At 35.8% G+C, this 12,912-nt stretch overlaps 1 protein-coding gene across 8 annotated transcripts in view; it reads right to left on the minus strand.

The window, feature by feature from the left end:
• The window catches only part of LOC586294 (CUB and zona pellucida-like domain-containing protein 1), a 36,433-nt gene extending 23,898 nt beyond the window's left edge, over positions 1-12,535 (minus strand). For 4 of the 8 annotated variants that reach the window (XM_030977975.1, XM_030977972.1, XM_030977973.1 and 1 more), the window contains exons 1-3: positions 12,234-12,534; positions 4,481-4,599; positions 538-630 (exon numbers count right to left, since the gene is read on the minus strand). In XM_030977975.1, the coding sequence (XP_030833835.1) occupies positions 538-630; positions 4,481-4,599; positions 12,234-12,321 (300 nt within the window). In that variant the 5' untranslated portion in view covers positions 12,322-12,534. Of the gene's footprint in view, positions 1-537; positions 631-4,480; positions 4,600-12,233 lie in introns of all 8 variants that reach the window. The other 4 variants (XM_030977974.1, XM_030977970.1, XM_030977976.1 and 1 more) reach the window with 2 other exon arrangements.
• Positions 12,536-12,912: the final 377 nt, after the last annotated feature.

Raw genomic sequence — 12,912 nt, forward strand, 5'->3', positions numbered from 1 at the left:
TGTCGAGATTTGTCAACAAATTGGGGGGAAAGTAGAATTTTTTTCTTATTTATTTGATTGTCAGAGAGTTGTTTGGACCAAAAAAAAACACCTTGAAATGTGAGACGACCCCCCCCCCCCCCGCTCCCCGCTTCATGGCGGAGGTTGTTTTCCAGTATGGTGTGTCTGTGTGTGCGAGTGTGGGTGGGGTTGTATTTGGGCCAGGTGAGGTATTACAAAATCGAAAGTGACAAAGGATAATATATTTATTCCATATCAAGAGGGTTTTTTTAAAGCAAAAAATGGCTTTTCAATTCAATATCTGACGAAATAAATTGAAAGATGTAACTGTTAAGTATTTTTTATTTCAACTGTTTTGATTATCATTATTATCATTTTAGTTACATATAAATATATATAGATATATACATACATAAACAAATATTTTAATTTTGAAATTCCTCCGTCGCGTTAATATACAAATATTGATTTCAAAAGCTTTTAATTTCAATTTCAACGTTTTTAATAGACATGCATAACAGTTGAAGATCTACTTACAACGTCGTAGTAATAAGGTATCATTCTGTGTCTGGCTGAATCCGATTCTGCGGAAACTTCTTCATCGAAAGAAATAACTCCATTGTCACCTATCTGAATATAAAGAAAAAACAAAAAGAAATAGTTTCATGAAAATTGTAAGCCTGTACCAGGGAGATACCAGCAATGATATCTCTTTGCTTCTACCAACCTCCAAATTTATTAGTCGGGCTTTCATCCACCCTTGTGGACTTTCTGAAGCCAAGCGATTATTTACACAGTTTCTTGCTGTCTGCTGCCTTGAGATCACTGGAGCAAAGATAGGTGACGATATTGAATAGCCAGAGTTCCCATGCAGGGAAGGATTATTCCTTTTTATCCATATGGATTATTTCACCTTTCATGATCAGAAGTGTGTTTCAAAATCAATAGTATGGGCATCATCTTATCCGCTGTGGTGCCCATACATGTTATTATTACCCCCAACCAATGAAAGTTTTCTGTATCAAAAATAGTATCGTGAAAGTGTTTAGTAAAATTTCATTCCATTATCATCTCTTCCTATCCGTCCATTTCCTATATACTTCTCCCAGTATTCCTGTTTAGCCTATAACCCCATAAGCGGTTTCTTTTTGCGAGGGAATATATCAGTAGCCTTTTCTGTAAGGCTACCACATGGTGTTATTGAAAGTCTCAATTTTTTGATAAACAGTATGATATTATGTAATATATAATACAAACAATAAGACAATTAACTGATAGACTATTGACCATAAAGTTGGAATCACTTTTGTTACTCTTTTCATAATGCGATTGTGACAACGTGATTCATTGTTTAAGATAAATGTTATATCTTTTCAGATTTTATTTCTCATTCTTAATAGTCAAAGAATATTGATCAATAACGTGCTGAGAAGTTTATTAATCAAGAATAAATAATATTGTCACAATCATTTCATGAAAAGAGGTAAGAAAATAATTATGTATTCATTATTGGCTACAGTGGCAATAATGAGGTGCATGTAATTTTTCCGTATCCACTAATTACGACCAAGGAATGTGGTCATTTGATATCCGATTAGTAAACAAGTATTGTTGAATTACGAATGTGATTGTGCACGTTTGATGCAAGCTGTTGTCATGGTGATCTGGCAAATCATGGGATCTCCTGAGACAGTGTGAACTTTAATCCATGGGACAATTTTGCTCCTTGAAATATCAAAATGTACATAGCATTTGAGCTTGGGGGGGGGGGGGGGGGGGGGTCGGAGGTAAAGGAAACTTCCACTCTGGTTACAAGTTCATTTCAATAATAAGCTCTTAACAGAGAAGAGGGGTGGGGTCTAATTCGGAGGTAGCCTTTTGACAAGGCCTCGTGACTCTGGCTATTTTCCACCCCAGTCAGCGGTTGAGATGAGTCTAGCCGGCGAAGAAGAGAGATCTAGAGACCCGGGGTGAACGCGCGATCAAGTGGCGTATAGCCGCGAGGACTTTTGGACGCTGCCTTTTACTGCTCTGCATGAATTTATTCATAACGTTGGATTTATTGACCAATCAGAACGGCCATCTCCCAGTTGGCTTCGTTCGTGATTCGTTCACTATCAAAACATGTAGGCAAATGTAAAAGACGTAAAAAAGTTTTGCTGATGAGATGAGCATATCAATGGTAAATACAAAATATCACATTCAAATCTATTTTACAGGCAAATTACAAAAATATAGGAAGCATTAGATGACTTGAGCAAACAATTGAAAGTGAGATACTTGGACTTTCCCTACATAAAAAATGAACCAATCCAACTCGTTTTCGTTCTATGTAGAGGTCAGTGGTTTTAGTCCTTATGTCATTCGTACTACGTAGAGTTTACTGTGTGCGTGATGGATAATATATGCTAACATCACGTGGTGATACGTTCACTGATTGGACGCTACCATTTCGGCAGAGAACCCCAGTCGGAAACAAAACTTAACACAAGAAATCTAAACCAGATTACTTAAGTCCTCTTGGTTGACGCCACTCGCTCTGGCGTTCACTCGGGTTTTCGCGATTAGTCTCTTATTAGTCGCTCGGCGTCAGATATCATTATCAGACACGAGGCCTTCACTGAAGGCTAAAGGGGCTTTCACACCGGGCCTTGCGTAGAGTTGCGTAGAGTTGCATAGAGTTGCGTAGCGACTACGCCGATCGTACGCAACCCTACGCCGATCGTACGCAACCCTACGCAACTGTACGCGGAGGGACGCGAATGGGTACGCGAGATGAACGCAAAAAATTAAACATGTTTAGTTTTTTTCGCGTACCTTCGGCGTAGACTTTACTACGCAACTGTACGCCAAGCCTACGCAACTGTACGCCAAGCCTACGCAAATGTACGCCAAGCCTACGCAACAATACGCTACCCTACGCCAGTCCGACGAAGCATTAAAAACGTATGGTATAAAGATTTTTTTTAGGACCTGGATGTAAACTTGGCATATATTGATCATTGATCATTCTTGCTTGTTATTCTGTTTGTACTACTACAAGGTATTTCAGACTGACATTTTTTGTTTTGTTATGGTTTATTCAATTTGTGATAATTGATAAAATTTTGTTATGTTTTGTGGAAATCTGTATGTATTTGTGTCGGTTTGTTTGATTGTGTGTACGTTTGTGGTCCTGTTTGTATGTTTGTAATATAATTTGTTTAATTGAAATGAGCAAAGAAATAATTTTTTCTCACTCTGTTAGTGAGACTGAGTGAGTGTGTATGTCAGAATTATTTCTTTAATTTTAATAAATGACTAACATTTATATCATTACATTGTCACACACAAATACGCTACGGACCAAGGACAACGGATATCGTCTTCAAACTTTCAGGAAACTGTTATGGAATGATATTTCACAAATGAGTGAAAAAAGAGATATGGTCAACAAATATCAGACTGCTGTCCACATTTATTCACAAATCAAAATAAGTGCTCTCTTTTGTTGGCGTTTTGAGGTATCAAATCACATCACGTGACCTTGCAATGTTCATCAAAAGAAAGTTCATATATTACCCTTTTGAATGATACATAGTACAATAATGTAGTACATCAACAAAAATGTCTGCATTTTTTGGAAAATAAAATCTTGAACAAATTAACATTACTGCAAAATAACCTCAGCAGTTGCTAATACCTACTAAAAAAACTGAAAATTTAACGGTCAAAAACGTGTACCGAATGCCACTTTTTACTATTAAAACTTATGGCAGGTTTATAAATGTTATTTTCTGCACTCACTATTTTACGCAAATTGGCGTTTCAGCCCTATTTCACGCATGCAAAAGAGACCCACTGCCCCTTGGATGTCACAGTTTGTCAGAATATTATTATTATACTAAGATCAAGTTATGTTCACATGTAATAACATGTACAATTCTTTGTACACTGCACAGTTTATTTATACAATAAATTGAACTGTTTTTTAACATATTTGTTTATTATATATGTTTATAAAGCGCCAATGGCTATACTCGCGGCTCCTACGAGCGTCTATTGCATTTTTACATGGCATTTTCTCCCACAGTAAGCAACCGTACGCAACCGTAAGCAACCCTACGCCAGGCCTACGCAACCGTAAGCAACCCTACGCCAGGCCTACGCAACCGTACGTAACCCTACGCCAATTGCCGAAGGTACGCGGTGCCTACGCACAGGGTACGTAACTATACGCCGATCGTACGCAAGCCTACGCATAACCTACGCAGGGACTACGCCGAAGCATCAATTTATTCATGAGTACGCAGCTTATCTTCGGCGTAGTCGGTACGCAACACTACGCAACTCTACGCAGATCCGGTGTGAAAGGGGCTTAATTCGGAGGCTGCCAACTGACAGGTCCACTCCACAGGCACCATAGTGGGGGAGGGCGAGCAATGGCCAAACAGGAAGAAAAACGTGTTAAAATGTCGTAATCTTAAGTAGGTATACTTACATATAATGTGCTGTGGTATTTCCCACCGAAAGGAAAAGCTCTGTCCAATGTTACGCGTAGTGCAAAGTCATTCTGTTTGCTGAGTGCAGTATCAGCATTGCCGGTGCCATAAGGGTATACTAGCGAGGAAGAAAAAAGAAATGACTAACGATTATTTCTTATTTTATGAAATAAGGAAACGCAAAAAGCGTCCTACACGAGTCCACACTTATCTTATTCCCATAGATTAATACAGGGCGATTACTTTCACCTCTGCCAGAGCTCAAATTTTGCTTTAAAGTCCCCGTTTGTTACGCTTTTATCGAGCAGAAAAAGCTAAGGAATTCCATATGAATATAATAATAAGGAACACGGAAGGCTACCCTAACTCCCTAATCCACTGTATGACCACAGGCAAACAAAACCCCTCAAAATTACCTAGTGGTTGTACGACATTTTATCCCGCAACAATTGATCCGCGTTAAATTCCTAAGTCAACCGTATTCATAACGTCAACCCTGGAGCAAACGCTATACCTAACGCTAACCTTGACCCTCACTTACAGGTACTATGCCCTATGTCCCATTTGCAGCCCCCCCCCCCTCAATAAAAAAAAAATTAAAAATAAATAAATCAATAAAAATAGAAAATAAATATTAAAAAAATTAAAAAAATAAAATAATAATAATAATAAAAAAAATTAAAAAATTAAAAAAATTAAAAGGTTCAATTCCAACGGCATTTGAAAGATAATACACATTTAGAAGTTCCTTCAAAACAAAATGGCTTTGAAATGTCTTTTTTTGTGGGAAAATGACGAATCTACTTTAAGGATTGCAATCCTTTAGTGAACAGTCTGATTTTCAGACCCTTGTAGCGAGTGGTGAACGTCTTGTGATGCGCAAAGATTCAATCAGTTTAATTCTGGCCTTTACTATAAGTGGGTTATTGGTGTAAACAAATGCTTATGTCCCCTTCACAGCTCATTTTAAGTATGTTATTACCACATAAAAAATGAAGTCAGTCACTAAATTGTGTCCGACAGTAAAGTCTTAAAAGTAAACGGGTTTCCTTGCAAAATGTGAGTAGTAGGACACTGCTAACGTTTAAATTATACAGATAGGACATGCGTGACATATTCATAATTCCTGCAAACTTGTACAGAATTTGATGTTGGCTGCAAATGGGACATAGTACCTTTAAAACCCAATTGCACTCTAACGCTGACCCTTGACTTTTGACGAAATAAAGCTTTGAGCAATTGTCGCTGGAATAAATGTAGGAGCACGTGCAGGGAAAGAAGAGAGCAGGAGTGGTGAAATTTATGTTTTAATTTCTATCCATATTGAAGACACTTTTCGTATCGATATAAATCTAAGTGGTACTGTTGACTTTAGCCTGATATAAATCTATTCAAATGGGTTCGAATCATTCACGTAGAATAAACACTTAACGGTCGCTCAAAGGTCAATCGTGTTGTTGATAAGTTTTGTTTTGTACCAAATTCAAATATTCAAAATGTGTACGGATCCTGGACATTGGACCACTAACGTACGTGAAGAAGATAGTCATTGCTAAAAGTAGCTCAAATATTTTTGTCTCATCAAGCCTATAGATAAAGATTGAAGATAAATTAAGTAGGCTTACAGGCGGTGCGATTAATTTGTGATTGAAGCTGTCTCGGAATTATTAAGAAACTTTCGTTTTGTAGTACGTATACTATCTGATATGTATGAGCATCGACCTACGGAATAAGGTTTCGGAATCCTAATAATAATAATAATAGTACTAATAATAGTATTGATAATACTACTAATAATTATAATGATAATAATAACAATAATACAATTTGTACAAAGCCATAACGAGATTTAAATGGCATTAAAACAAGAGCAAAAGATACTGTAAGAACAAAATAAGATTGAATCCAATTAGAATAAAGATACATGTACAAAGAGAAGTAGGGGATTTGAAGCTTCTCAGGATACTGACACATTGGAAGAACCGCACATAGATATGAGTAAGTGGCACTACACACATACAGTTTGAGCAAAATTTGGTCCAAATGTTTAAACAATATCTTAAGATATACTTTTGACTGCCAAGCATTTTTTTATCATTGTATGATACTCTTGAAGAGAAGGTTGAGTTCTGGGAAGAGGTGACAAATAATTTGTAAGCGTTATCATTGTATTATGCAAGTGTGGAAGAACATCAGATAAAAAAATGTTCCCTGAAAAGCATGGCTCATCAAATACCTAATATATGGCATGTAACATCATAACAATCTGGACGGATTCTTATGCCACATATTCGTGTAGTCCCATATTTGTGTGTACAGTGCTGGTAATTTACCAAGACTGGGCCAAATTTCTTAACATTTTGATGATTCCAGAGCCTTGCAGTACACACCAATACTTTTATGCAAAGATGAGCAACCGTTTTCTGAACGATTCCACAACGTTTCTTTCACAATGCAATCACATGACCAGAACTCAACTTTATCTTTAAATATAAAAGAAAATGCAGACAAAAAATACTGGAGAAAAAAAAGGTATTTTCACATTTACCAGAACTCAGACATGTCTACATTCTCTCAAAATATTGTGCAGTTAATACGTTAACGGGGCAATGATTAATGCAGCACATATAGAAGCATTGATAGTAAGTGCTATATATAACTGTTACTATTATTATTATTATAGTATTAATGACTGCTTTGAGAGAAATAGTTTTTTTTATACGCTCAAGGGAAGGTTAGAATTGTGCTATTGCCCGAGGCGTGCCGAGGGCAATAGCCTTATTGTAACCTTCCCGAGAGCGTATAAAAACAACTTTTTCTCGAATATTAAAGCAGTCATTAATACTTTTATATGCCGAATACAAAAGAGTCAACTTATGACACCACCTTGGCCTTTCTCTAGTTTATCTGCACGGTTGTTTTTTTATGAGTGTATCTTTGAGAGTAGACTAGATCTAGATTCTAGTCTAAGCAAGATATTTTTACAATTTTGGGGGTGGGCCGGCCCTGTGGGGAATATGGAGAAGAACATGCGCTTTCATATGACACCTCACTTATTGAGTATCACCTTCAGAATCACGAGCAATATTAGTTTGAAATGCCAGTGTGCAATGCTAATGCATAGAGATGTGTGTAATCTGAATTCCGTGCAATCTCTACGGGAAGGATTTTAGCACTACTAGACCTACTTACTAGAATCTAGGCCTAGACTTTTGAAAACAAATTATGGAGAATTTAACGTACCCTTGTTGGTGCTCTGTCTAGCATGTCCTTGCTGTCAGCAAGTCTTGCATTTGATCATCATCAAGAAGTTGAAATCTTGGGAGAGTTTCTTCAGCCATTTTTGCCTTCGGTTTGAAATTACCGACCAATTCTTCGCACACGTACGGTATCCTCGATCGCTCAAACCAGTTTTTAACATGTGAACCTATGGGTATTTCACCAAGACTGAACTATTTCCCCGGTAACCATGGTAACTGGTATTTTGCCGGGATTTTAGAACTATTATTTTAGAACTATTACATGGGTTTGGTATTTTACCGTGAATTTTATAGGATTAGTTTAAGTTTATGAATGCAATTTCGACCATTCAGATGGCTGGATTTCTTAAGTGAGGTATATAATATAAATTAATTGCCCAATAGTTGGGCACATTAACATCCTCATAATCGGGTAATTTACTCCACTAACTTTCATGTTAATAATAGTGTAGTGGAATAAATAAGAAAGGAAGTTGTGAGAGTATTCACGATATGCATCCAGCATATATATAAGAAGAAGGGTATTTTCCTCACATATACACTGATATACACATTTGTTTCTTATTCAATAGACCTGTTAAAAGAAAAATATCTACCTGACTAAGTGGACCCATATGTTGTGATTGGGCAATACTGGTTGACAGAACAGTCTCATTTTAACAAAGTATTCGTTTTATTGGTTCCAAACTCTGGAACAATTTAAATAATTCTGTTAAGATACATTCACTCGAACTATGAAGAATATAATTTCCTTACAAAGTCAATACAATTCGTAGCACATATTATAATAACTGTTGTTTAAAAAAAAGTGTCAGTATTGTTTTTCCCCTTCTCTCTATCTCTTGGTTTGTATAAGTATTCTATGTAGATAGGATTATTATATACTTCACATGTATACTATGTCTGTTTTGTTATGGCTACTTTACCACAGGTCTGTACTTTTAGCTAATTTCGTCCCCTCCTACATTGTAAAAACATATTTCATAACGTGTTCATTTTCTGAAGGAAATGAATGTTAGTTAAATTTAATTGATGAAATAGCACTTGAAATGCCGAATATACCGGATTTACAGAAATTAACACAAGGGCAGTGTCTATATATCCTCCTGTACTGCCTATAAGAATTATCTTAAGATCGTTATATGATAATATCGTTTTAATGATGGCACATTTAAATAGGTGACGCACAAAAACATTAAAGGTACTATGTCCCATTTGCAGGCCCCAAAAAATGAAAAGGTTAAATTTCAACGGCATTTGAAAGATAATACTAATTTAGAACTGCAATAAAAAAGGTGGGGCATGAAAATGTCTTCAAGTGGGAAAATTATTAGTTGCCAAATCGACTTAGGATTCAAGTTGGTTTTGTTTGTGGTTCCCCATACTGCGATTCCATACAAAATATGTGGCTGGATTAACGCTTTGTATAATAGCACTAAAATGTTCTGTGGGACATAATGCCTTATTCTGAACAAAATTCCGATTTTTGAACGAATATTTCGATTTACCATTTTTATATGTTCAATCCATGTGAGATGCTTATCAATTTGTAGTCCTACACAAGATGCCTTATCTACCTCAAGTAATTTAGATCCAGATATTTCAAGAGCACCTTTTATTTGGACAGATCTCCTTTTTCCCTTTATCATCATATAATTTGTTTTGCCTAGATTGATTGTGACTTTGTTGGCACAACACCACTGCTCGACCTTAATCATTTCCGTATTCACCTCATTCATATAAATATCTTTCTGACCAGTCTTAAAGGTATGGAACAAGTTTGAATCATCAGCAAATAACCTGAAGTTGAACAATTTTGTAGAGTTTGGCAAATCATTTATATAAATGAGAAAGATAGTTGGGTCAAGAACATATTCCTGTGGAACACCGCATGATGTTTTAAAATATTGAGACATTGTTTCCCGGTATTTCACAAACTAAAATCTTATTGCTGAGGTAATCTACGAACCACTGGAGCGCAATGCCACGTATTCCGTAATGAGATAATTTACTAATTAGAATGTCATGGTTTATGGTATCAAATGCATTCTGAAAATCAATGAACACACCAATAGTTAGTTTTCCCTCATCTATTGATTTCAATAATGCATATGACAAATTAACAACAGATAAATTTGTACTGTATTTCTTCCGGAAGCCATACTGATGTTGCTGCAGCACATTGTTCACATCTAAGAAATCCATCAACCGACTATTTACTATTTTTCCCCAGATTTTTCCAAGTACTGGTAATACAGAAATTGGCCTGTAGATTCCTTGGATGTCTTTTGGCCCTTTCTTGTAAATTGGTGTTACTTTTGCTATTTTAAAGGCATCAGGAAATTTACCTTCCTGTAAAGACAAATTAAATATGTGAGATAATGGGAAACTAATAAAGTGACTTGCATCTCTAAGCAGTCGCGCTGATATCTTATCATACCCACATGACTTGATATGATATCTTTTAAACATACATTCAACAACAACAGGTGCTGTCTTTTTTGGGAAAATATACTACAAAGAAATGTTGAATGGTCTTCCGTGTTCAAAAGGAATTTAACATATACAAGGGAACATCGCTTAAGGGAGTTCAATTTTAAACTGCTGTACAATATACTACCTGTTAGAAACAATCTTTACAAATGGGGATTAGCAGACGACAGATACTGTCCCAAGTGCCATGTCAAAGAGGACATAGTGCATGTGTTTATCGAATGTGAACCGAATAATAATTTCTTTGATTATATCAAACATGTTGTGAAGTACACTTTTAATAATGATTTTGTCATGGATATCTCCTGTTTACTTAAGATTAATACTGACAGAGAGATAGACGTTGTAACAACGATCGCATTCTGGTGTATATACAAAATGTTAGTCACCCGGAATAAGTATGGATGTAATGAAAACCGTTTCAAACTAAGATACGTATTTGAAAGAGAAATCAAAAACAGAATTGTTGTAAATCAGGAGCTTAAAAAGCCAGACCAGAGGTTGCCAAAGAAACTGTTACAATCACTTTAGATGAAAAGTGGCAAAATATTGTATAGCTGAGAAAAAATATATGATTTCTATTGAAAACAGTGTGCGTCAATTGTATTTGTTCTCACAATTTTATTTTGATGTTTGAATGTAAATAAACACCTCATTAGAGGCACACACAAAAAAAATAATACCCACATGACTTGTTAACATCTAAGGCAGAAATGTGATTCTCAATTTCTTTGTCAGTCACTGGTTTCCAAAAGAGAGTTTTACTCAGCTTAGGTCCTAAATATGCAGTGCAATCTGCATCCTTCTGTGGTAGTTTATCTGCCAGGTTTTTTCAAATATCAACAAAGAACTTATTAAATTCAGAAGCAATCTCATGATCATCTGTTATCACCCTACTCCCTCCGTTTTTATGAATAGTCAATTTTTCAATGTCGGTACCCTTTCCTGACACTTTTTTTTACCACACAATAACTCATTTATAGTCTGCCACGTTTTTCTGGTGTCGTGCCTGTTTTGTTTTAAAATATCACTATAATAATTACGCTTTGCATTTTTTATAACTAAAGTAAAAATATTCCTAAATTTGTTATATCTATCTCCAGATAGTGAATACAAATTTGATCTTTTATACTTACAATACAATTTTTTTTTTTTGCGTATTGACTTCAGTATACCTTTAGTTATCCATAGGTTTTGGCAGTGTTTTTATTTCTGGTTGGTCTTTGTGTTACGATTGGTGCACTTTTATCACATATCTCTTGAAATAACTTGTAAAACATGTCATATGCTTTATTCACGTCTTCTTGTCTGAAAACAAGATCCCATCTTGCTTTTGATAATTCTTCCTGAAGCTTTTTATCTTCAGAATTCTTAAAGCTACGGGTGGTAGTTCTCCTACGACACGTGTCATTACTAGTAACTGTACAATGCTCAAAAATTACAAAGATAGGAAAATGGTCAGATATATCAGTTTCTATTACACCTGCATGAATTTTTGAAGAATTTACATTTGTATATGCATGATCGATCAAAGATGAAGTCAGTTTTGTAACCCTTGTGGGGGTTGTAATTAATTGCTCTAATCCTAAACAATGCAATGCAGTTTGGAATTGTTCGACCTTCTGATCAGTATCTAAAAGATTGATGTTAAAATCTCCCATCAAAATGCAATCTACCTTGTCAATTTTGGTTGCTGAGTATTTCTCTACAGCACTTTGCGGAGATTCTTACGAGGGGTTTAGTGCATGCTCACTATATTATTATGGCCTTTAGTACATAGCATTTTTTGTAATTATTTCAAATATTGCTTGGAAACAAACTGGTTGATTTTTCAAAATTATAATAGCGTTCTACAGTTTATAGTCTACATACTGATTCATATGATTTACAAGTAGGCCTATGCCTGCAGATGAATTCCATTTGTGAAAATAAATGATCAATTTGCTACACAATAAACAAATTAAAATGGAGACAAAAGTCATTCATCAATTTTACTCACAGTCAGCTCCAGACTCGGCCACCCAGGCTAAACATAACATTAAAACAAGACGATTGCACAATGAGTTCTTTCTCCTCTCGCCAATCATGATGTTAAATTAAAAAGGCAGAATGATTCCAAAAGACGAATGCATAGATTTAAAGTCTTAGGTTGAAAGATTCCAATAGGTTGCTTCCCTGCATAAAACACCATAGGCCGAAATCAGTCATTGGCAGGTCAGTGTACGTTGGCGCCTGAGAACAAAAATATGTTTTCTCGTTGGTGATATGCAGACGACGCGATTAAAAAAGATAAAAATCTAGCGGTTGCGAGCGATAATCTATACACGTCTACTCTCGTCGAGCGCCCTCTTATGATTCGATCATAAAGCATGTGCTGAAAGGGAGAAATGAAAACAAATGTTGGGTAAATACAGGCCTACATGAAGGTAAGAGGGTTGGTAAATGAGCAAACATTTATCAATTATTATGATGAAAAGTTTGGTTAGGAAGTGGTGAGTGTTATGGTTGGCCATTAGGGCAAACACTAACAACCAGATGCATTGAAACAAAATAGACAAAGTACCCAGAAGAAGGAACAAATTAACAAACAAAGGAACAGTCATACAAATACAAATAACGTAGCGAAACGAAAAAAGGATTATTATATACGGACGTAAACCTTTGAATCGTTAAAGGTC

Source organism: Strongylocentrotus purpuratus, unplaced genomic scaffold (genome assembly GCF_000002235.5).
Source record: "Strongylocentrotus purpuratus isolate Spur 01 unplaced genomic scaffold, Spur_5.0 spur5_scaffold_1, whole genome shotgun sequence".
Classification (NCBI taxonomy): Eukaryota; Metazoa; Echinodermata; class Echinoidea; order Camarodonta; family Strongylocentrotidae; genus Strongylocentrotus; species Strongylocentrotus purpuratus.